The sequence below is a fragment of the Myotis nattereri genome, assembly GCF_964212035.1.
Source record: "Myotis nattereri genome assembly, chromosome: 2".
Taxonomy (NCBI): Eukaryota; Metazoa; Chordata; class Mammalia; order Chiroptera; family Vespertilionidae; genus Myotis; species Myotis nattereri.
The window spans coordinates 182,989,332-183,016,445 of NC_138076.1; the positions used below are offsets into that span (position 1 = coordinate 182,989,332).

The 27,114-nt window shown below is 35.1% G+C and overlaps 1 protein-coding gene across 6 annotated transcripts in view; it reads left to right on the plus strand.

Moving 5' to 3' along the window:
- The window catches only part of SOX5 (SRY-box transcription factor 5), a 966,957-nt gene that overhangs the window by 827,831 nt on the left and 112,012 nt on the right, over positions 1 to 27,114 (plus strand). For all 6 annotated transcript variants that reach the window (XM_081083091.1, XM_081083093.1, XM_081083089.1 and 3 more), the window contains 2 exons: positions 9,127 to 9,247; positions 26,588 to 26,673. In XM_081083091.1, the coding sequence (XP_080939217.1) occupies positions 9,127 to 9,247; positions 26,588 to 26,673 (207 nt within the window). The remainder of the gene's footprint in view (positions 1 to 9,126; positions 9,248 to 26,587; positions 26,674 to 27,114) is intronic.

The following is a 27,114-nucleotide window of genomic DNA, read 5'->3' on the forward strand; positions in this document are numbered from 1 at the left end:
AAGACTAACATTTTGTGACGAAAGTACTTTACTGAAACGTAATTATAAATGTCACACATTTTAAAACTTAAGTAGGAGCTTAAATGGAATTTCATTCATTAAGTGAAAGGAAATAAATGAATAGTGAAAAGGATTTGGAAATATTCAAAACTGGCAACTATCCTATCTAATAAGGGAGGGATTATGCAAATTGACTGTTACTACATCAAAAAAGATGGCGGTGCCCAGTCCCTCAGCCCCGCCAGAGTCCCCCAGTCCTTTCAGCCCCGCCAGGGGGAGTGGCAGGTGCGTGGTATGGCTGGACCCGCCCTCAGCCCCCCAACCGCCCAGGGCTGGCCCAAGGCACAGGCAAGCCTCAGATGTCGGCTGCCCGGCTGCCCAGGGCCACCTGAGGCTCAGGTAACCAGGACCAGCCAAGGCTTGCACTGCCAGAAGTGGCAGCAGCAGAGGTGTTGATGGGGGCGTCACCTTCCCCTTATCACCGGGTCACCTCCCAACCCTGAGGGCTCCTGAACTGTGAGAGGGGGCTGGCCAGGCTGAGGGACCCCCCCCCTCTAGTGCATGAATTTTCATGCACAAGGCCTCTAGTGTAACAATGAATAACTAACTCTATAACTAAAGTAGTTTTAGAATTTATCCAGAAAACATTATACTGTTTTGATGTAATGTGTCCTTTTCTCCCAAAGAGCGGCTAAATTTTGGCAGCAGTGACCTGAACATTAATTAAGATGTAGAAATAATAAAGTTGCTGCTCATTATTTGCACTATTTATTTTCTATAAAGTTGTCATGAACAATGAGTTGGTGAATACTAAAGAGTTGCCCCTGGGAGAGATATACAGAGTTAAGTTCCTGAGAGCCTTTGGTCACATCATTTTCACCAACTGATCAAAACATAACCTTATTTTGTTTATGTTTATGTTTAAAGACACGTCATTTTTATTATTGACTCTAATTGCATTTTTTATCTTGTTACAGTTGACATACATTAATATATTAGTTTCAGGTGTAAACCCCAGTGATTAGACATTACATAACTTAAGTGATCATCCTTATAAATCTTGCAATCTTCTGACACCATACCTAAATATTAGACTATTATCGACTATATTCCCTATGCTGTACTTTGCATCCTGTGACTATTCTGTAACAACCAATTTGTACTTCTTAATCCCTTCACCTTTTTTACCAATTCCCCCCAAAATTCCTCCCATCTTTAAACCATCAAAACTTTCTCTGTATCTATGAGTCTGTTTCTATGCTACTTGTTCGTTTATTTTGTGTTTTAGATTCACTTGTTGATAGATATGTATTTATTGCTATTTTATTGTTCATATTTTTTATCTTCTTCTTCTTAAACAAGACCCTTTAACTTATCACATAATATTGGTTTGGTGGTGAGGAACTCCTTTAGCTTTTTCTTTTTTAAAAAAAATATATTTTATTGATTTTCTACAGAGAGGAAGGGAGAGGGATAGAGAGATAGGAACATTGATGAGAGAGAAACATTGATCAGCTGCCTCCTGCACACCCCCCACTGGGGATGTGCCCACAACCAAGGCACATGCCCTTGATTGGAATCGAACCTGGAACCCTTCAGTCCACAGGCCGATGCTCTATCCACTGAGCCAAACCAGTCAGGGCCTTTAGCTTTTTCTTGTCTTGGAAACTCTTTATCTGTCCTTCAATTCTAAATTATAGCTTTGCAAACTTGGTTGTAGGTCCGTGCTTTTCATCACACTGAGTATTTCTTGCCAATTCCTTCTGACCTGCAAAGTTTATGAGAAATCAGCTGACAGTCTTGTGGGAGTTCCCTTATAAGTAATTAACTGCTCTTCTCTTGCTGCTTTTAAAATTCTCTCTTATCTTTAATCTTTTGTATTTTAATTATGATGTGTCTTGGTGTGGGCCTTTTTGGGTTCATCTTGTTTGGGACTCTCTGTAATACCTGGAATTTTATGTCTATTTCCTTTACCAAGTTAGGGATATTTTCTGTCATTATTTTTTCAAATAGGTTGCTGTTTCCAGTGGCTTTCCATACAAATTGCCTGTCTTGGCTCATGCTTCAGATTTTCCTAAAATTTTTCATACAAGCAGCATCTGGTCTTAGTAAGCTCCATACTTCTCACTAAGTGGCTCCAGGCCCAGCATTAGCAGCAGCCAGCCATGGTTCACAGCTTGGCCTCCACCTGGGTACCTCCAAGCCCAGCACAAGTAGCAGCCATCTACAGATCACTTTGTAGCTCATGCCGGGTGGCCCTGTGCAGAAAACAGGCAGTGGCTGACCTTGGCCTATACATACTCCAGGAGGCCCCAGAGCCAGCACACCCAGTAGATAGGTTCACCCTGTTGAAGCACCACCACCCAAACACCTTCATAAGTGACACATTCAAGGGGCGGATGCAGCAGGCACCAGAGCCCCGCTGACGTAAGTCCTCCTCTGCAGGGACAGCCCTTGCACAGCTGATCCTCCATAGTGGTCAGAAGTTGGTGGTCAGTGGTCACAGCCAGTCCTTGCAGCTGATTGTCCTGGAGGTAAATCCTTCCCATGGACATGCCAACAGCCATAAAGACTCAACTATAAGAAGAGGGTGCACACAACCCACACATACCTTGAATGTCCAGCTTGAGTGATTAGAGAGGTTGTGCGACTGGACCCTACAGGACACTTACTACATTAGGCCATTCTACCAAGCCTGGGAGAGGTAGCACCTCTACCTAAATATAAAAACAAACACAGGGAGGCTGCCAAAGTGAGGAGACAAAGAAACATTACCAAAATGAAAGAACAGAACAAAACTCCATAAAAAGAATTAAACAAAATGGAGATGGCAACCTACTAGATGCAGAGTTCAAAAATCCTGTTTATAAGGATGCTAAATGAACTTATTGAGATAACATAGAAAAAGACCAGTAAAAATGGAGGATAGACTACCTGGCCAGTGTGGTGTGGTGGATTTTGTGTTGTCTTGTGCACCAATAGATCATTGGTTTGATTTCTGGTCAGGGCATATGCCCAGGTGGCTGATTCAATCCCCTGTTGGGGTGCGTGTGGGAGCAACTGATCAATGTTTCTTACATCAATCTTTCTCCCTCTATCCCTCTTCCTTTCTCTCTGTCTAAAAATCAATAAATGCATTTTTTTAAAAAATGAGGGATACACTAACTAAAATGAAGAATAATTTACAGGGAATAAAAGTACAGTAGATGAAGCCAAGAATCAAATCAGCTGTTTGGAATATAAAGTAGCAAAAAAATACCCAATCAGAATAGCCAAAAAAAAAAAAAATTATTCTTAATGCATTTTATTCATTTTTTTCAAGGTTGAATTACAACTTTATTTTTTTAATTTATCTGTTTTGTTGAAAGTATTAAAGATGTCCCTTTTTTATGCATTTTAAACAGTGAAATTGCCTACAAGATTTCTTGCTACTTTGCGCAAGTCTGTGAGTGACTGCAAAAACACTGATACAATAAGTTTTATGGGAGTACAAGTAAATTTTAATGAGAAGGCAAATTTTCAAATACAAAATCTACAGATTATGAGATTAACTGTATTTTTACATGTTTCTGGTTGCATATGTGGATTACATTTCAGTTACATAGGAATTTAACCACACATTTTGGATTATATTTACTACATACTTTATTTTCAATATTACTGCAATGCTTTATACTCTGTTCTATGATATGCTAAAGAAAACCCATCATTGGGACTATGGAATTAGGCTGATTTTCTGTTATAATTCCTTTGTCATTCCTAGGTCCTTCCAACCTACTCCTCTCCAGTCTACATTTTTTATTATGTGAAAGAGACTAGATTAAGAGTCAGATGATGTGGTTTCAGTGTTCACTTTGCTCTTACCTAAGTGTGGGTTCTTAAACAATTTATATGGCCAAACTAAGTCTTATGTTCTTATTAGTACAATGAAGGTGTTGTGCTAGATAATATCTAGGACCTTTCTCAGCCTTAAAATTCTGTTATTCCACATATGCGGATCTTGGAAATTGTATATATTAAAACAAATTATAATGCTAAGGAAAAATTATTTCAATAATTATAATATGGTCAAAGTTGAGAATACACACATTTTTAAAAGCCCTAGAATTATTTTATTTTTATTTTTTATTGTTGAGAGTATTACAGATATTCCCAATTTTCTCCCCTTTGCACCCCCCTCCACCCGGCTCCCACCCCACCACAGGCCTTCACCTCACTATTATATGTGTCCATGGCTATGCATATGAGTTCTTTGGTTAATCTCTTCTCACACCCACTCTCCCTTTCCCACTGAGATCTGTCAGTCTGTTCCATGTTTCCATGTCTCTGGACCAATTTTGTTCATCAGTTTGTTCTTTCAAATACTAACATTGTTAGCTGAAAGAAACATTATAATATATGTGGCTAATATGCTAAGTGTCCGACTGTCCAACCAGTTGATATGATGCACACTGACCACCAGGGGGTAGATGCTCAACACAGGAGCTGCTGTGATGCACACAGAGAAATGGCACTGTGGACCTAGTGCCCACAAAGCAACACTCAGCTTCCCCCAAGTGGGACACAGGCCTCGCAACCATCCTGGAGTAACAGCCCACCAAAGCACAACCAACGCTGCTGAGACCCCATGGTGCAAAATGCAGCCCACAGCCCAGCCCAGAAATGGTCACTGTGGGTGCCAGGTAATGATGTCACATAGCAACGCCCAGCTTCCTATCCCTAGCGACTAGCCTCCTTGGAGTTTCTTCAGCCCAGGAACAGGACTTGCTGAATAGTCAGGTGCAAACATTTCACACTTTAACCAAATGTCTGTGAAGTGTTTTCCCCATGCCTCATCTCATTTGATCCTCACAGAAGTCCTGGAATAGGTAGATAGGAGACTCAGAATCCTATTTTCTTTCTATTAGCTGTAAAACAGAGATTTAGAAAATTTAGAAACTTGACCTGACTGAAAAGAAGTATGAAATGGTGGGCCTTGAAAATGATTTCAGGTTTCCTCACTGTGCAGAATATAGTCAAACACTGCTGCAGTTAAATATTTTACCCTTTGTTCTCCCTACGTGATCTACAATAATAATCTGCTTCGTGTTGATATTTACTGCTGTGTTGCTGACAATTACCTGAAAGAGAAGTTGGGGTGCTTCACTGAGCTGGAAAAAGTTTAGCTACATCAGAAATCAGGTCTAATTAAGCAAGTTTATTCTCTATATATAAAAGGCTAAGTTGACTCATGCATGTGCGACATATATAAAGCTCTCGCTGGTGGCACCAATCGCACACATGTGTTTTGATCTGTCATTGTCGATCATGAATTTGGTTGACACTTCTATTATAGAGAAAGGGAAAATAGTGTTTTTAAAATATTTTTCTAATTAATTTCCTTTCAATGTGCACGAATTTGTGCACCGGGCCACTAGTTAGACTATAAATGAATTATCTGATAAAAACTGTCCTACACAGATAGGCTTATGTACACACAATGACCAGTTAAACAATAACACAATCCATTTAAAATATAAATAAGATATTTTTTAAATCTTAAAAATAAAATTACCTAGAAAACTATAAGAATTATATGAAGCAAGAAAAGATTTAAATAAATTGAAAGATATAATCTGCTGTTAGCCATCAAACCATAAGGTTAATGAATCCAAATAGAAATTTCATATTCTAAAATTACTGTGGAAAATAAATGTCATAAAAGCCAAGTTATATTTGAAAAAGAAAATAGTAATCCTGGAATACTTTTATTAAAACACACAGTAAAGCTATAATAATTAAAACATCATTTTACTAGACCATAATAGGTAGGAATTACAGAAGTATGTAATATATTTCTAATATTTCTGGATAAGTTTTTTGTTTCTTTATGCATGGGTAATTCCAAGAGTCATGGATATATCATAATGTATAAGACCATTTTGCTATAACAAGAATGGGAGCACAAATAGTTGGCATGTTATTCTTCTTGATGAAATTGAAATCCTTTGTGGTAATTAAATAACATTTTTGTCCACAGGCCTTTTTTGAACATTTGGAGTTGTCTCATGAAGATATTATGAGAAAGATAGGACTATATTATTCATTCTTCTTCTTTATTTATGAATTATCAATGCACAAATAGTTTACCTCTTGTTCTGAGCTCTGAAGGTATAATAATAAAGTTACAACCTTTTTTCTTTTTTAGGTCATATGTCATTAGGGAAACTCAGGTTATGTAAATAACTATTATTCAATACAGTAAGTATTACATTAGTTTTATGAGGTTAAAAGAAGTAACAGTTCTTTCTGCCTGGAAATTGGCACCATAAGAAAGAAGTGCTTCACAGGCAAAGACATTATGTAGATCTCAAAAACCTTTGAAAAAATAAGTAGAATTTTTCCAAGAAGAAAAGGAAAAGAGAAATCACTCAAAACAGAGAAGAAAATACTTTTGAATCCATTCAAGCATGGAAAAACACCGATCCATTGAGGCAAGAGGACAGCATATCTGAAGGAGGGCAGCAGAAATGCCTAGGAAGGTAGACAGAGGACAGATTGTGAAGAAACTTGAGTACCAGGCTGAGGGATTTGGTCATTACTTTCTAAACCATCCAAGTTTCTTTCTTTTGTTGTTGTTGTTTTTACAAGAAGGGCATGTAAAATACAGATACAAGACTCACTCAGAAGGAATTCTGTGAGGAATATAGCTTAATATCTGGTCTATCCTGTGGGCACCAGCACCTATAAAAGTCAGGCAGCGTCTCCCTTTTAACTAATTATGTATCTGAAGGTGCTTTGTAACTCAAGGCAAAAATGAAGAAAACAAAAAAATGTGTTGACAGTGACTGAAAACATTCTTTAAGACAGCGCTTCTCAAGTGTGGATGCATATTGTAGTCATCAGGGGAACATGAAAAAATGCTGATGGCTGGGTCTCACCCCTGATTCAGACTTAATTGGTCTGGGAAGCAGTCTGAGCACTGAGGATTTTTCAGAGCTTGCATGGTGATACTCATATGCATTCAAGTTTGAGAACTACTGCACTAAGAGAAAAAACTATTCTTTCTGCAATTCTGTAGTAATTATTTTTCTCAAATGTGTGCATGTTTCATTTTAAGTTTCCTCTTCCCTCTAAAATTCTCTTTTTAAATTTATGATATATCATATAACCAACATTGTCTTAGAAAGGAAGAGAAATAGTATATAAAATATAACTTAGAAACAATGAAATATAAAGGATATAGAGTTGCTGGTGATAATCCCTAACCAATGTGGCTGGTTTCTTGTTTGTCTCTGCGTGTTATTCTGGTCAACATTCTCTGCTGACACTGAACTGGCCCCCATACTGTTTTGCCTTCCAATGTCCATCCCTTGTTTTAGGCCACTTATTCCTACATTCTTGCTCAATCTTCAGGCTCTAATTTTTTGAGTCTTTAGTCAATTATTTTTCATCGATTTCTACATGAAGTTTATCTCTTCTCCAGAACATTCAAAAAACTGTTGGCTGTAGTTTTACTAAAAAGGTATGACAGTGGCAGGTTTAAAATTCTATTGGCTAGAAGAAATAATTTCAAATTTGGAGTCATTGCTAAAAACAGATGTCTCATTCTTATAGTGCTCATATCTCTCTCATCTCTCCCACTCTCCCATTCTCTCCCTCACTTCCTCCCGCCCTTCCCCCCTCTCTCTCTCTCACACACACTCTCAACCCCAAAGGGACACTCACCAATCAAAATCTCAGAAAGAGCTTAGAGGTTTATTGTGAAAGATGAAGGTGAAACTGAGGGTAGACTTTTAATGTGACAAATGATGAGAACTATAGGAATCATAATTGCCCTAGGAATGTGCAGTGCTACGGAAGAAAGGAAAACAAGTCTGAGAGATATCTCAGAGTTGCTGTTAGGATTAGTGAATGGATGAACTTGTAATTTTGTGGTATAGTTGCTTTACTTTTTACTATTCTTCCCACTGCAATGTAAGCTCCATGGGCATAGGACCTTGGTTTATTGTTCACTCTTGTATCTCTACTGCCTAGTTCATTTTTTTTTCTGCAGAGTATGTGTTTATCAAATATTTTCCAAGTAACTGAATTAATGTGGAGCAGTAAGTAAAAATAAAGTGTCAGATGTGTGATTTTCAGCATGATTCTAAATTCTCATTCACATATTCAGTGACAAACACTAAACAATAATCATGTTCACCAGGGAGATCTTGCTTAAATATTTGGAAAGCATATCCTAGGTACTTTAGTTAATGACCACCTCTACATTAGTCACTAATGTGACATAGCTGCAGAAATGACAGCATTAGGTCTGGAAATTCTTGTTCAGTTCAAAGAAGATAGTTATTCCATTGTGCTGTATTATTCATTTACTGATGTGAAATCTATATTCCGAGAGTTATACCAGCTAATTAAGGCATAGTCCAAAGAAGGCAACCAGAGCAGTGGCTATGTCATTCGCAGAGTGGTTTAAAGCTTGAGAAATGATAGATGAAGAGCAAAGTATGAATCGAGCAGAATTCAAGGGATTGGATTCTAGACCTAGTTTCAATGGCCATGGACAATTAAGTTGTCTTTTGGCTCCAGTAACCTCTTCTATAAAGAAAGGGGAAAGTCTTACTCTCTAAGATTTCTTCCAGCTATTTTATTTAAAAATCATAAATTTTCAATTCTATGTGTCAACATGAGAATTACCTTCAAGTAATGAAGAGCTGCTCACATATAAAATTATACTGGTTTGGTTGGTTTTATTTTAGAAAGTAGAATTATTCCTAAGAGGCAGGATTTACATGAGGAGATTTTAGTTCAACCTAAGGGATTTTTTTTAACCATTATATTAATGCAATGAAAAGAGGCTTGTTGTGTGAAAGTAGTGATGCATGCTTCATTCATCACTCTCAAGGCTATCATATAGGGAAATTACTCATCAGGTCAGAAAATGAACTTGATAACACCTTTCAATTATTGTATATTTTGATTCTCCTAAGGTAGTGCCAAAGCAAGACTTCAAGCCCAGTGTTCTAACAAGCTTGTATGCCAGTATATTGAATTGAATAAATGATTTTCTTTTATCATAAAGTAAGAAGGGTGGATACATGGAGCAGCAAACTTCTTCTCTTTGATCCTCTTTATCATGTTCAGCAGGTTCAAGGTCAACTGCCGCCATTAATGATTCCCGTATTCCCTCCTGATCAACGGACACTGGCTGCAGCTGCCCAGCAAGGATTCCTCCTGCCTCCCGGCTTCAGCTACAAGGCTGGATGTAGTAAGTACCATTGAGTTTTCTCATTTGGGAGTGGGTGGAGGGTATAGCATTAAATTAGGCAATTTAACATTTCTGCCACACCAAGAAATGAGATCACCCATATAGCATATTTATTTTAAAGGGGAAACACAGAAGGTATTGAAAAGGATTCATGTTGGTATGTAAAAGAGTTCAGATTATTTCTGTGCTTCTGAAGCCAGTATTTACTCTTTAGAATTAAGTTTCATAACTTGTATTTCCAGTGTATTCATAAAATATGAATACTATAATTTTCAGGTTTCATTTATTTTTACATAGGTAACATAGGAATATGCTTTCCAATAACTTTCCATTGTTGTTGTTTATTTAAAGATAAACCCACATTTTTTAATGTTAATTAGTTGCAGTTGGCCTTCCATTATCTGTCTCCACCCTATGTTTACAGCTTAATTTTTTCCTAGTCTTCTTTTAGTTCCCAGACCAAACTTCTTTCTTAACTCTGGACTGGCATTTTGAGTGTTCACTCCCCTTGATGTTCTAAACCCCTTTTAACTCAGAACAGGGAGAGCTTGCCTGTTAGATCTCTTTTGTCTGGTTCCTTTGGATCTTGGATCTACAGGCGTGGGAAAATATAAGTTTATGTATGATATTGTACTAATAATGCAATAATAAATCAATAAGTAAAAATACAATAATAAACTCTCATACTCACAACGGTACACCTACTTTTTCCCACCCTGTATTTTCTCTTTCCTTTTAATTAAAAGCTCTATGAGAGCAGGTGCTTATATTATCTTAGTTATTGTTGTATCTAAACTTTTATTATAACATTCAACTATTTAGTGAATGATTGTATGAATAATGAATGAGTCCTCTTACAAACACTACAAAGGCATTTTTGCTCTAAGTGATGAGTTACCAAGATAACGGTTTATATTGCTTATTAACTTTACATGCCTGTTATTTTGACGTGTTTTTTTTTACCAGAACCAAAATTGCACATTGTTACATTGTTAGTTTTAGAAACAATAAAATACTTCATTTTTTAAAAATTTACATCACCAAAATGTCAACTATAATGTGTTAAATAGTAAGTTCCAAAAAGTGGCTAAATTAATAAGCTAAATACCTTCTAAAACATCGTTACTATGCCTAGAAAGATTATAGGGAAAGCAAGCTTATTGAAATATTTTTCATTGATTAAAGCAGAACACCAATGAAAACAATTAGTGAAATAATATCACTTTAGATATTTATGCAGAATATCATTTTATAAATAACAATAGATTTTGGTTCATTTATATGTTAATAAATAAATATGTTATATGTTAATATGTCCCATTAGCATCTTGCTATGCTTCAGTATTTATTAAATTTGCAAAACTCTAACCACCATGAATAGAAATCATATCTAAGTTTCCTGTTAAATGATGTTTTGAATTTTCATATTTAGCATTTATGTCTAGTCTTTAAACCTTTCAATATATAATATTGAAAAAATGAAATATAATTTTTCAAATATACAAAGTAATTTGGGATGAGTAATTGTAACTTGAAGTCTAAATAAAAAGTGAACTGAACTCAGGACTATAAAAATTCACTTCTATGGTTTTGTGGGTTTTACACTGTGTTTTCACATCTTTTTCCTTTTTCTTTTTTTTCTTTTTTTTTTACTTTGGTTTCCTATTTTTTAAGATAATGTTCTCACTCTGGATTTTTAATTTATTTATTTAATATTATTTGCCACATCATTCTTTCTTTGTAGATCAATTCATCAAGAAACACCAACTTTTAAAAATAAATAATTTGGGGCTCTATTTACATTTTAAATGTTTAAATTCTAGGAATAATTTAAATTCTAAAAATAGAATTTTCAGTTCTATTGCTACACTAAATTCTGAGATTTTAATCATAAAGATTTTGTTTTCTTTCCATTTTCCTAAGGAACTACTATTCACATTAAGCAAATGTTGCAATATAGTTTTGGTAACCTTGGCTACTAAAATGAAAAAAGACACTTTTAAAAGTCATTAGTTGCCTCAGACTGCACCTGCAATATATACATATAGACTAATTTTGTTTTCCAAAAAGAAAAATTTTAAGCAACTATAGAGAAAAAGTCCCATTAGCAATTATTGTGCTGAAGAGAAAACCACATTGAGTATGAACAATAGCATAACTGTAGGCTTGGAAAAGGTCAAGAACACCTCAGCCTCATGCCCGTTTGACAGAGTTGACATACTAAATTTGTTCAGTGTGACTGTAACGTGGCAGGCAGAAATTTTTCCTTCCCTACAGTTGTGAGTGTATTAACCATTTGATACTCATGCCCGGAGTGCTTGAAGTTATAAAACGATACCACTTCTGATAAAATAGAGTAAGATCTCCATAGTTGGGGGCAACCTTGAAATGAGCATCAGTCCAAACTCTAAAACTAAGAAGCCAATGGCAAAAGAAAGTGGCACCGCTTGTTGACACCCTGGCAGGGTGAGTCGGTTTGATTGAGGAGGTGGGTGGAAGCAGTAAGTAGTGCAAACTACTTCCTACCTAGTCACACTGCGGCAAGGTGTAGCGGTAGGGAGACAAGGCAATCTAACATCTCCTCTCTTCAGTGGGCCTTCATCTTTATTCCTCTCATAATTGTCAACCACATGTGACTTCTCTGATTTCAGTTGTTTCGAGTGATATTAATAGTGTCAATGAAAGAGACTGCCTAATCCATCTTGATTGGAGTTCCAAGTAAATGTATACCATTTGTTGGTATCAAAAACTCAAATGTTTTTTATCAATCCATAGAAAGTATTGATTCCTGTTTAGACTATGACCTGATAAAATAAATAAAATGAAAACCTATGGAATCTTACGAAAAAAAGCTAATATGTTCTCAACAGGGACGTAATAAAACAAAATTACAGGTCGGGCGACTTAACCATCATACATTTCACTAACATCTGTTTCTGAAAATAATATGCTTTTTGTTGGACATAAGGTTATTTTCCCTTTAAGAAATATAATGGTAGAATCAGAAAAACAAATAGTGTGGAATATAGCTGTACATCATTAAACAATATAAGAAAAAAATCCCAGTTTTAAATTATATTTATGGGCACTAGCTCATTTTAATCAGAAAACAATCATTACAGTCCTGAAATAAACTTGAAAAATCTAAACACCAAGGTTCCGATTCTGAATTATAAAATAAGTGGGTCTTCAAATGAATTGGTTCAAGTACACTTTGGGTGGCGAAAGAGTCTAAGGACATCATGGAGTTGGAATCGTTTTACCTTATTCTTCTACTTTGATTATCCTTGTACAAGTTACTGAGCATCAGCTCCCTCATCTGCAAAATGGATTAATAACACCCATTCTACTAAATCATTAAAGATTAAATAGGATTATATATGAAACAGGGTCTACCACTGTGCCTCTTATTAAATTATTTATAAATGATAAATACTGAGTATAATGCTGGGAAAACACAGATCCTATTTAAAAAAAAAAATAAGATTCTTTTCTAAAACCCCACCCAGCAATTAATTGCATTTTATATCCTATCTGGGATCACATTCATTCTACCACACCTGTATGAAGCTTCCTCTAACTAGGAAAACTTAATTGTTTAGAGAAAAGGATTACAGTGCTGATGGAAACACTTATGTCATGGAGATATAACCTTAACCTGAACTATCTTCATTATAATCACTAACTTTTAATCTTTTCTATTGTCATTTTCCACTTGTCTATCAGAGCTCAAGTTTGAAAAGATCATGTGATTAAAAAATGTATGGAATCATTGTTTTGGCTGTAGGAAACTAGAAATGTATTCACATACTCATTCTGCATTCTAACACATTGATTAATGTTTCAGAAATGTGCTAAATAAAATGGCCACATAAAGTTACTGATTGAAATATTTAATTGCCTTATGAGATTAGCTTAAATAAATAGAAGTCGATGAGCCAAGCTTAATAAACTTAAAATATGTTGTATTTACTCTTCATCGCTTTTCTGAACAGTATTTCCGCTTTCAATAAAAAAGGAAACTCTCAGTTAATTAATTCCTCATATGCCACAATAAAATTAATGTTTAGGAGTTAAATACCATAAACTTCCTCAGGCATATTTGCTGATGTGTTCCTGTTTTCAGTTAATGTCACATGTTTCATTGTTTAATGGAGCTATCATGTGGGTCCTATTATATCTCTCTGCGGAAAGGGTCCATGTGTCTGGCATTTTAGGAGGCTGCATGCTAATTTCTGGTAACCGCATCAGCTGACACACAGGTCACCGACAGTCAGTGCTGAAACAATCGCCACATCACAAGCTAAACACCACTGACATGGTACGTCTTTATCAAACTGACCAGATAGGAAACATGTGTTGTCAGGTTTGCATAATGTAGGTTCTGGGTAAGTAAGCAGAGAGAAGAGGTTGTAATCATAGCTCAGGCTTCTGTGTGTGTGTGCATGAGAATTATTGTGACCAGCTCTTCCCTTATCCCACCCCCCATCCCCCCATCTTATAAATCAGACTTTGGGCACACCTGACTTAGTTATAAATATGTATATTTTAATTTTATATTTCCTTGTTTCATTTTTACTTTTTCAATTGCAGTTTACATGTAATATTATTTTGTATTAGTTTTAGGTGTACAGCATAGTTGTTAAATAACCATATACTTTACAAAGTGTTCCCCCCGATATTTTCAGTACCCACCTAACACCATATTGCATTATTAATGACTATATTTTCTATGCTGCATTTTACATCCCATGACTATTTTGTAACTACCAATCTGTACTTCTCAATTCCTTCACCTCTTTCAACCAGTCCCCCAACTCCCATCCCTTCTGGCAACCATCAGTCTGTTTTCTGTATAAATATTTATATTTTTAAAGGATTGCTTTGGTACCTGAACAGCCAATCATTTAAATTCCCATCTGAAGGAAGTTAGATTGATGGATTAAGAATATGAAATGATTAAAAAGCAAAAAGAACTGAGTATATAAAACATTCTAGGGTTATATGGTGACAGCCACCTTCCAGTTTTATAGGAGAAATGTTTCTAGGTCAGTAAAACATGTTTTTTGCTAAAATAGAATCAAAATAATTTTATAAGTTTCATCACTGAGAAAAAGGCGATAGATACATATGTCTTTATTGTGGCAAAGTATCATAACATGGTATAAAAATAAAAGCTTATATTATTTATAAGACATAGACATAATTTTAAGCATATTACTCTCTGAGGTGATAACTGAGCTCTGTTAATAACCATTATTTGATCTAGTCTCCCCCCAACACACAGATGCTGCCACCACAAAAAATAGTACACACACAGCAAACAAAAAGAAAATGCCCTTTCTTTGATAAATTCATCACATTTTATTAGACTGTAACTATATTAATCTTTTAAGCCACATTATTTGATTTTTAACAGTTAAGAACATAAGCATGCCATTCAATTTTAATATAAACCCATTTAGCTCAGTATTTACATTTTTGCATCATTCTTGTTCTTCACAATGTAAATGTGTTAATTGAAAAGAGTGCTTAGCTAATGACACTAGGAGTTTTCAGTCAAGAGGCCTCAAAACGTGGTACTACCGTATGAATTTGCCCTAGTCCAGCCCCATCCTCAGAATTCTAAGTTCATATTTTTGTTGCCACAGCAAACATGAAATCTCATTTCAGTAGTAGATTCATACTAAGGTCATCAAACTGAAATGTAAGCCAAGAAGAGCAATATATGATTGTATTTGAATAAATGTAACTATTAATGATAATTGGACGACTCTATTCTCCAGTACATGTTCTCTTTCACCATAGAAAACTCCATTAAGAGGCAAACTTCAGCCCTAGCTGGTTTGGCTCAGTGGATAGAGTGTTGGTCTGTGGACTGAAGGATCCCGGATTTGATTCCAGTCAAGGACACATGCTGGGGTTGGGGGCTCGATTACCAGTAGGGGGTGTGCAGAAGGCAGCCAATCAATGATTCTCTCTCATCATTGATGTTTCTATCTTTCTCTCCCTCTCCTTTCCTCTCTGAAATCAATAAAAATATGTTAAAAGAAGAAGGCAAACTTCAGTTATAAGGTTGATAGGGAATGTAGGGAAGTGGAAGACATATTTACTAAAGCAGGCTAAGATAGCATTTTGCTTCTAACTCTACAATAGATAGATATTGTCCATGAGGACTGAATAGGTCATGCTCTTGGAATATCATGTGAAATCACATATTGTATTAAGTTTACCTACTGTAAAAGGCCAAAATAATACAAGGTTAAACATGAGAAAAAGAATGTTTCTCACCCACATGGTAGTTCAAGCATTCATTGCTTATATGGTCATTCCATGCTATTCAGTCCCAGGCTTGTTCTCTCTCTCTCTCTCTCTCTCTCTCTCTCTCTCTCTCTCTCTATATATATATATATATATATATATATATATATATATATATATATATATAGTTATTGATTTCAGATAGGAAATGAAAGGGAGAAAGAGACACAGAAACATTAATGATGATAGATCATTGATTGGCTGCCTCCTGCATACCCCACATTGGGGATTTTGCCCGAAACCCAGGCATATGCCCTGACAGGGAATCAAACCATGACCTCCTGTTTCACAGATCGACACTCGACACTCAACCACTGAGCCACACCAGTCAGGCGACTTGTTTTCCACAATTTTGGCTTCCATGTCATTGTCTTAGATACCTTCTCCAGCTACAATATTCCCATTCCAGTTAGTGGAAAGTGCAGAAGCAGGGAGTGCTATAACTACGTATTAAACAGTACTAGTTCCCTGATTTATTTTGACTGTTTTTCAAAGAATATATTTATTTAAACATTTCTTAATCCTATTTATATAGTCAGCTCATAATGATCCTTCACATGTTTTATAATATATTAAAGATAGCATTTGCTCACTGCAGCAATCTCAAGTAATGCAGAAGCATAACAGGAACTAAAATTATCTGCCTATACTCATATACTCCTTTAATGGCACTCCCCAGAGGTAATTATTGTTGACAATTTGGCACCTATTTTTCCAGAGCTAGATATAGATATAAATATGTATTTATATAAATATGTATATATACCTCTTTATATTTAATTATAAATATGTAAAAGTAGGATATTAGCATATCTGTATGTTATAATCTGTATCCTATGATACATATGTATAAAAATTATGATATGTACTACATAATTTATAATGTATGTGAGAACAAATAGAGTATATTCTATTTATAAATATAAAATATATTGTGGCCATTTTTCTTCTTTTACATGTTTTACAAATAAATCACACTGCATCATATTTTATTAAGCTGGATGTTCCATATTTTATTTGTTTCCTACTAATAAATACTTAAATTTGTCTACAATCTTGACAGTCTTAAGCGCTGTTACAATAAACATTTTGCATGCACTTATTATCCTCAATATCTGGTATTTCAATTTTGTGCATTTGTCCCTTATTTGACTATTTGTACCTGAGAGAATGCCTCTAAATTCTAATGCTGAGATGGTTAATGCAGGCTTTAAAACATTCAAAACTGACTCCTCCGAGTTAAGCTATGAATAAGCATCAGTGAGAAGTAACCTGAAACTATTAATTGTCTGAATTTAATAAATTCTTTTAGAAAAAAAATTAAACAAGGTATCAGAAGACCTTGGTAATCCCAATCCCATTTCATATTATTCTATGCCCTTAGGCAAGTCATTTTTCTCTTTGTGCCTTAGCTTTTTATCTTTAAGGTAGCTACACTCATTAGTAATGTCTGCCCAACTCACTTCACAGATTATAAAAATCAGATGGGATAAGTGTATGCATTTTAAAGATGTTAATTATTGTATAATGTATCTATTAGTTAGTAAATGTATAAACCCATTTTGAAAATTTAGAATGTGACATAATGAAAAGGATTTCAGGAGTATATTCTAGGTCATTATATTTCTGACCATTCAAGACATTGCATTATTTGTTTTTCATTTTGGGGGGAAGGGAACATTCCATAACAGTTGTTAATTTCTGGAGGTCTAAAATTCACCATCCTTGTAGAAAGCTCTAAGCGAGGACTCATCCCCAATTTATATCCCATAGGCTTATTGTTACAGTGGTTTAGGAAGCTTTCTGTTCTCAAACTGCAGATCACAGACTCTGGCTACATTCCAGGAAGAAGGATGTCTATCAAAAACCCTGACAGACAGAAAAGTAGAAAGGCTATAGTGTCAAGAAATGAAATGCTTGCTAAACCCTAATACTAAAAGTGAAAAATAAAAGAGAAATAGCACTTGATTTGGTGTTAAGTGGCTCCTACAAACGCCCTTCTTCCAAATCCCTACTTTCTAATACCTGAATCTTTTTGGATGCTTTTCTCTGTATCACTTCCTTACTCATAAGACACAGAGGCAAAATTTAGACATAGTAGTCTAATATATAGATCTGGATATTGAAGCAGTTCCTTAATTAATGTTTCTATTTGAGCAGCTTAAAATGAGTTATTATGCAATAGCTTAAATGATGCCTTAGCAATAATGCTGGAATAGAGAAGGAAAAGGAGACTTTTTTGATTCATTGTCACCTTTTCAGGGATATTTAAATTTCTTAGATAATTAATCCAGGTATTTTTACTGGTACTGGAATTCATTCAATTTATGGACAAAGACGTCAAGAAATAATGCTATTATCTTTTATATGTAGAAATGTCTTCCCATTTGGAGAAGTGTTTCTCCAAGAGTTTACTAGCCAACTAGGTAACTATTAAATTAAGTAAGATAAAGTGTTCATATGCTATGCCACATTAAAAGACATAGTATTTTTTTTATTTGTAAAAATCTCTGACTAAAAAATGTGAGCCTGTGGCAAATCAGTTAAGAACTACCAATTACCTAAAATATATATTTTAAATACAAGCAGAATGGGATAGACACAGATAGAATATGATAGACGTATGCGTAGAATTTAACAGAACTCAGAGGAAAGGCAATGAATGCATTTAAATCTAGGAGTGGTGGAAAGTGCCAAGAATGATTTATTAGAGTCTAGGCCTTTACATCAAATCCCAAAGGAAGAAAGGCAACTAAACAATTGAATAAGTTTTGGGGGTGGAGGAATACAGAAATAATACTACAGACAATTATTAAAAAACAAACAAACAAAAAACACAGCTTGGAGGAAGACCAGAAAGCAAAGGTTGAAATAGGGTGTACATGAACCTATAAGCAGTTTGGTATTGTGAATTAATTATAAGGCAAGGAATGACAAATGAGTAGGTTAAGGACATAAAAAGAGACAACTCAAAATATCTATAGACCTTACTTGCTGGAGGTACTGAAAAACCACTGAAAGGCTAAAAACTAGGGTTGAGATCATACTGGCATTTATTCATTCTTCCATCCATCCATCCACCCACCCATCCATCCATCCGCCCACCCATCCATCCATCCACCCACCCATCCATCCATCCGCCCACCCATCCATCCATCCATCCACCTACCCATCCATCCATCCACCCATCCATCCATCCATCCATCCATCCATCCATCCATCCATCCATCCAAACAACTATCCATGTTAAGCCTTACTTCTCTGGTCCAGTTTTGTTATTTTCAGTCCTTAACACACAGTATACTATAATTAATAAATATTTTAAAACTCTAATTACAACCAATGAATATTTATTGTATACTTGTAATGAGTAACACTTGAAAGCTGAATAGAGAATTTAATTTCTTTTGCAGAGGACTGGAGGCAGGGGGCTCTTCTAGTAGTAAGAAATGAAAGCCTGGGAGTTATAAAACAAAGCTGGTGATTGATTGGCCAGGGATGGTCAAAGGGAGGGAGAAATAAAGGAGTTATTGTGCATATGTTTAAGGACATGATATGTATACATTTTTACCTTTATATTTGAGGACCTCAATAGATTCTAATCAACCTAAATATTTCTTCGTACTATATGAAATAGGTACAACTGCAGGCTAGTTCATTAAGACATTTCACGCACTCATTGCTCTGATCCTTACCTTTAAGGTTCAGCCATTCATTCATTCAGTAAACAGTTATTGAGTATTTATTGTGCAATAGTTATTGCAGATCTTGGACTTCTCTCATCTTTTTTAATTCTTCTTTTTAATTTAAGACCAACCCCTCCTCTGATTTTTTTTTCTACAATGATTTCAGTTCAAATAAAGTTTTCCCTTCTTTGATAATTATTGTCTTTCCTATTCATTGATTCTAATCCCATGGCTTGATTCATTTCACTTTCCATAGCTGTATGTCATATTTTTATAACTAAAATACATGAAGACAAGGACTGTAGCTTTTATTCCTTTATGTCCTCCACATACTATTTGACATATGTTAAGTGTCTGTACATTAAATTGAATACATATATCTATTTTGAAAATTGAAGTATATATTTGCATAATGGTCTAAATATCCTATGATGATTTCTTATTAAATTAGGAATGACTATAGTACTTACTGTGAGATTCTGGAATAAATAATTTGTAGAATGAAAATAATATCTACCTTACTAAGTTGAGAAAATTAGATGAGTTTTCATCGTGGTATACACATATGTGTAAATACATCCATATCTATATAGATGTATATATGTATGTTTATGTCTTTTAACAGAATGCTAAAAGTTAGCAAATATTAGTTGCTCACCTTTCAAATCAGTAGTGGAATAATAAATTATTTTAAAATTATGTTGAACCCTGGCTGGGTGGCTCAGTTGGTTGGAGCGTCATTCCACAAGGTTACAGGTTGCGATGTTCAATTCCCAGTCAGGGCATATGCCTCAGTTGCGGGGTTGGTGCCTCAGTTGCGGGGTTGGTGCCTCAGTTGTGGGGCTGGTGCCTCAGTTGCGGGGTTGGTGCCTCAGTTGCGGGGTTGGTGCCTCAGTTGCGGGGGTTGGTGCCTCAGTTGCAGGGTTGGTGCTTCAATTGCGGGGGTTGGTGCCTCAGTTGCGGGGTTGGTGCCTCAGTTGCGGGGCTGGTGCCTCAGTTGCGGGGTTGGTGCCTCAGTTGCGGGGTTGGTGCCTCCGTTGCGGGGTTGAGTCCCAGGTCAGGGCTTATACAGGAGACAACCAATTGATGTTTCTCTTTTCCTTCCTCTCTCTCAAATCAATCAATCAATCAATCAATCAATCAATAAGATGCTGAACAATGTAATACCTCTTTGTGTAAAAATGAGCCTAAATTATGATTTTTTTTCCTTTTTCTTCCCCTGAATCTATTTTCCCCCCATCAAACTGATCGTAAAGTCTGTCTCCCAAATCTGTTATGTCTTCTCTTTCCCTTACGATAAGTTTAGGCCATTATCATTTCCCACTAGATTTACTGTCGTAGTTGCCACACCTCTATTTGTCTCCGGTCTCTCCCTCTTTCAATCGATTCTGTTCTTTGCCACAAAATTGATCTATCTAAAACAGAAATCAGGCTATGTCACTTTCCTGCTTAAAATCTCTCGGTGACTTCCCATTTCCATCCATGGCATCCTTTTTAACTTTATTTTATCTTAGGCTCCTACAGAGCGCCCACCATCTGAAAGTAAGAGTGGTAAAAACAGAGTCTTTTCAGTACCAATCTGAAAAAAGGAAAAAGATTCAAAAGGGCAATCCTGGCCCTAGCTGGGTAGCTCAGTTGGTTAAAGCATCATCCCGATACACCAAGGTTGTGGGTTTGATCAGAGTACATACAAGAAGCGACCAATGAATGCATAAATAAATGGAACTACAGATATCTCTCTATCTCTCCCATCCCTTTTCTTTCCCTTCTTTTCCTCCTCTCCCTCACTTTCTCTCTCTCTCGCTTTCTCTCTCTCTCTCTCTCTCTCTCTCTCTCTCTCTCTCTCTCTCTCCATCTCTCTCTGTCTCTCTTTCTCTCTCTCTAAAATAAAGACAAATCCTAGTTTCATTAAATAGTGGAGGCTCACTTTGTGATTCTCTAACACTTAGAAGACATGGAAAGTAGATACTAAAATGGTCATTGAAGATAATTTGGTATTGAAAGTAACCATTTTTAAGAGACACTTTAACCAATAATCTTCCTTGACACTCTTTTGCAAGTTAAGTGCTTCTTTTCTTGAGGTGTCTAGAATATCTTCCTCACTCTTCTCTGTTCATTGTATCATTGGATTCGTTTCCATGTTTATCCCCCTCACTTGATTCGGAATTGGTCTAGGGCAGGGATTTTGTGTGTGCAAGTGTATAGGCTTAATTTCTATATTTTCTAGCACCTAGAGAAGTTAATCTGGTATTTGTCAAGGAAGTAATACAAAAGTAAACCAACCAAACAAACAAACATGGAAGGCTAATAAGGGAAGGAGTCGCCTTATTTCAATGAAAATAATGCCAGAAACTGTCCAGAACCTTAATATTAATTCAGTGGATGAAAGGGTATGTGTGTGTGTCTTTGACACCTGGTAAAAACATACCTTCTTTTGACAATCTTCCTTAGCCTAAATAAGCTTGTTAGAAAATGTTTTTCTTACTGTGTGTGCTATATAGCATAGAAATGAACCTTTCAGAGTGTTGTTAGAGATAATTATTATCTAAATGTTCATTAATTAAATGCTAATGTACTTAACATGATTCCCGAGGGGTTGAGTTATTTAATACTAGTTATATCATTTGTATCTATATTTATTGTAAGCTACCTAATATTCTGAAAACAATTGACTAATATGCCTCAGTGTATTTTTCAACTCTTTGAAAAATTTTAGTTTTGAGCTAGAATTTTCCATACTTAGCTTTGAAATAAGAAGCAAATTAATTTTGGAAAGGCTTAGGGAAAAACTGTTCAAATGGTTAAAACTAGGAAAGAGAAAAAGAAATTACTTTTAACTAGTTGAAAGTCAATTTCAATAACTTACACATGGTTGAACTTTAAAAGTCAGAATTTTCCATTATCTATGTTTTACAAAATAAGTCCCTCATGCGGTATTTACAAAATAAACCTGTTGTAATAGTTTTTAGTACAGTTAATTGAGGGATACCACAAATAGATGACATTATTTATTTCAGTAAAATATTTTTCCTCAACAGCTTCTGAATTTTTCTTTTGACATTAAGAATTACCCTTGACCTTGTTTTTAAAGTTTTGTAGATTCTTACAGTCTAGTTTAGAACACTGACACATGCATTTACTATATTTTTAATTTAATTAAAATTTTAGATATATTGGCCATTTTCATAGTTGCTGTATTTGTGTTTACTTAGTAACCTGGGACAAATTTCAATTAAAGTCAATATTTTAGGACTAAAAAATTGGTTTTAAGATAAACATGCTTCAAGTGATGTATGTTTATATGTAGAATGGAGATGTGTACTATGCGTGATGCCTTAAACACAAACTTTTGGAAATTAGATATCCTGTTTATGATTACACATTCCTATCTTGGAAACTATATATGATAATAGATATATAATAGCTAGAATAGTCTTTTTAATTCCCACTGCCAGTCTTTTATTTTCTCTTATTCACTTAAACTCAAAAACATTTATATGTGGCTGTATGTGGCAAACATTTTTTTAAAGTTTTTATTGATTTTTAGATAGGAGGAAGGGAGAGGAATAGAGAGATGGAAACATTGATGAAAGTGAAACATAGATTGGCTGTCTCCTTAACACCTTCCTATTGGAGATCGAGCCTCTAACCCGGACTTGTGCCCTGACCGGAATTGAATCAGGGTTTACGTGTGGACTCTCAACAACTAGGGCACGCCGGCCAGACCAGCAAACATTTTGTATTGGTTTTCTAGGGCTTCCATAACCATATATCACAAACTGGACGGCTTAAACCACAGAATTTGTTTTCTCACAGTTGTGGAGGCTAAAGACTTCATTCGGAGGTCTCTTTCCTTGCCTTATAGATGGTGGTCTTTCCCTCTGTCTTCACATGGTTGTCCTTCTGTCTGTGTTTTTTGTGTCCTAATCCCTCTTCTTATAAAGAAAGCGTTCTATTTGAATCAGAGTCCACCCAGAGGACTTCCTTTTACCCCACTTACCTTTGAAAGACCTTATCTCCAAATATAGTAACATTCTGAGATGCTGAGGGTTAGGACTTTAAGATATAAAATTTGAGAGGGGAAAAAATTCAGCCCATAACTTATATGTAAAATTATGTAACTCATATAAATATTTTATATACATACATACATAGATACATTTATATGTATATGTATACCATATGGCATGTGCATAAATATACACACCCACACAATTCACCTGTGAACAGGGTGGGGATTAGGGCTCCTGACCCCAGGCAGTTGAAAATTTTTATATAACTTTTGACTCCCCAAAACCTTAATTTACCTTGGTATCCATGAAGGATTAGTTTCAGGATGCCTAGTGGATACCAAAATCCACAGATACTCAAGTCTACTATATAAAATGGCATAGATCAATGTATACAATCAGCCCTTTGCATCTACTGACTCCCAAACAGGTATTTACTGAAAAAATTCACAGGCAAGTGGACCTGCACAGTTTAAACCCAAGTTGTTCAAGGGTATATATATATATAAGGGTATATATTATATATAATATATATAATCTCCAAAGGAATGATAATTATATTAATTTTATTAAGTATACATTAATGAACTTAGGAAATGAAGAAAGATAAGATTCTAATATATGCATTTTTTAATGTTATGGAATAGTCCAGATTTTAACCAAAATGAGTCTCAAATGTACTAATGTATAACACTTAATTTGTTATTCACAATTAGATGCTAGTAATTTGCAAGTGCTCAAAACAACTATGCAGATGTTTGATATCAATCCAAATTGACGAGTAAGTCTTTATCCCTGGGTTCCAGGATCATGTATAAGACCTCCTACTACCTAACTTCTTTAATGATACTTGTTAAAACTTCATTTCATATCAGTTGCTGTTTCATATCCAGACACCCTCAAGTCTGAAGTATGTAAAGTTTCCCAACTCCCTGCCTTCAATATCTTTCCCTCTATTCTATCACCTATCACATAATCTGTTTTTCTCTCTATTCCTTCAGCATGTCCTAGTCAAAGTTTGACACATTTCACCTTACCTAAAACATCTCTCCTCCCTTCCAACTGCACATTTTTGAAGGCCAAGCTCACCATTATTTTTACCTTTACTCTGTAAAGAGAAAAGTTTTCCCTTAACTCCTATATGCTCACTGATTGTCACCACTGATCAAATAAACACTTAATTAGAAAAGATAGCTGTGTTTTAGAGACCAAGTTTTATTGTGTTGTGTTTCATTGTTTGTTGTCTCCCACAGTGCCAAGCAAATGTCTGGTCACATGGTAGATGTTATAAGTGCTTATTAATTGATTAATTCATAAGAGGAAAAGTAAATTAAATAAAATGAATTATCACTGTGAAGAGCACCAAAGTCTCTATACTTCTGCTATAGTTAATTTTAAGATTATATTCATTAAATGGAAATTATAAATGCATTATATTTTCAGTACTTAAATTGTCAAAACTAATAGCTATATTATAATGTTTATTTTTAGGTTTGTGTAAATACAAATTCAGCATTTAAACATCTAAAATTCCCTTTACTTGATAAAATGTTATGTTTTCTAGATTAAATATTAAAAATATCAAATGTAAGTACATTCCTATTATGTAACAGTCAGAATATTTTATACTGATTTCTATATTTATCTTTTTATTTTGAATTGTCATTGCTCCCATTAAGCTCTTACATTTGGGAAGGCCAGATCAGCAGAGGTAGATTCAAATATTGGTATTTTGAAGCCTGAAACATATACTTTGGGGGGCCTCTTTAAGAATAAAAATATCTACACCCATACATAAGTGAAAATTGTCTGTTCACTTATTAAAAGAAATTCCAACAAAGTAGAAACTTATGGAAGCTGACGAATATAAAAACATATGACTCTATGCATACACTGCTGGGGGACCTCCCCAGAATCCCAAAGCGTAAGCCTCATTAAATTCTCAGAATCCCAAAGAGTAGGCTTTATTAAATTCCCAGTTAATACACCTGTGCATATTAGTATTCCTTAGAGCTCTATTTCTAGTGTCAAGAGCAGTGCTCAACAACAGAGCAAGTACTAAATAAATATTTTTGAATGAATATATTAACTGAGTTATTGTCAGGTATACTTTTCATACATTTGACATTCAATAAGTTTTTCACAAATTGGATTTTCAATACATGTCTTATATATTAGAAAATTGTTTTATAGTTATTTTAAATTAGTTGCTGTGTTCATATTCAAATAATAATAATGTACATATCTGTTTGCATACATTTGGGGTCTATGCAAAATGTCTGTTGCTCCTCTTTGCAAAGTGGAAAAAAGTTTTGTATCAAAAATATACATTACAGTCCTCCTTATGTGTATATATATATGTACATGTGTGTGTCTATATCTTTATAGATTATATATATTAAAACCTTAAGGTTAATTTTTAATTACTAAGATTTACTTTTTTATATGTTCTCACAAATAGAAACCTTTGGGAAGAAACTATTTTCTGTTTTCTTTTTATTTTTATAAACATTTGTCTGTGGAATAATAAAGGTTACCAATATTTTATGTAACTTAAAAAGTACATTAGGCCTGACTGAGCGTTGACCTAGGAACCAAGAGGTCACCAGTTCAATTTCTGGTCAGGGCACATGCCAGAGTTCCTGACTTGATCCCAGTAGAGGTGTGCAGGAGGCAGCTAATTGATGTTTCCCTCTCATCGATGTGTCCATCTCTCTCTCTCTAAAATATATATATATATGTGTGTGTGTGTGTGTGTGCGTGTGCATGTGCGTGTGTGTGTTTAAAGTGCATTAAATGTTTTCTTTATTATGAATGTGCCCACAAGACATTATTAAAGTGGTTACTTGAATCATAGATTCAAAAGATAAGCTACTTGCCTTAAAACTTTAGAGTTTAGTTTGTTAAAACAGAATTAAGTTAGTTAAGTTCCTTTTATAATAATGTTTTATAATAACATTTTAAATTTGTTGAAGAGTTGGTGCTCATATCAAGATTGTCAGGTGTGTGTGTGTGTGTGTGTGTGTGTGTGTGTTATAAAGTGCAACCCTCTGATCAATGCACACTTTTTCCTCCCATTTTTCTAAATACATCATGAAAAAAGGATGAGGTTTCCGCCTTAATTGCTTGTGCCTTTTATTCACATTCCTCTCTCAGCCAGATTTGTGAAAAGAGAGTTAGTAAAAGGCTGCACAATAGAGCTTTTCATTAGGCCTCAGCAAGGCACACAAAAGAAGGCTTTTGGAAAGAGTGAATGCATGAGTTTAATTTGCAGGTGGAGAGTAGATAAAAGGTGCTGACGCCTCTATTATTCTCTTACTTAGGTGACCCTTACCCTGTTCAGCTGATCCCAACTACCATGGCAGCTGCTGCCGCAGCAACACCAGGCTTAGGCCCACTCCAACTGCAGGTAAGTCAGGAAACAATATGGCAGAGACAAAGGTTAAGTAAATACCGAAAACAGCTATTATCCTGTTAAAGCAAAATAAAACTGACTAGTGATATTTGTCTCACACTTTTTTGTTTTTAAATTTCTTTGTGCTGATCCTCAACCAAAAGTTGAGATGTTTCTTTTATGTCTTAGCCCTGTTTTAGGCACTAAAGATCACTTATTGTAATTTTTTATTGCCTGGTATGATTTAACAAAATGAGCTATAGTCTTGCTTTGATTACCATGTGCCATAATTTTGTCACAGAATGATCCTCATCAAGACTCAAAGAACAGAAAACCTACAAAAAGTATTTAAACAGGTACTTATGGAGCAAGGCAACTTAACAAAAACTACATTTAAAAATGTTCAAGATGCCCAGTATTATTAAAGTACTCTATATGTCTCTTTGTTATCCTGCT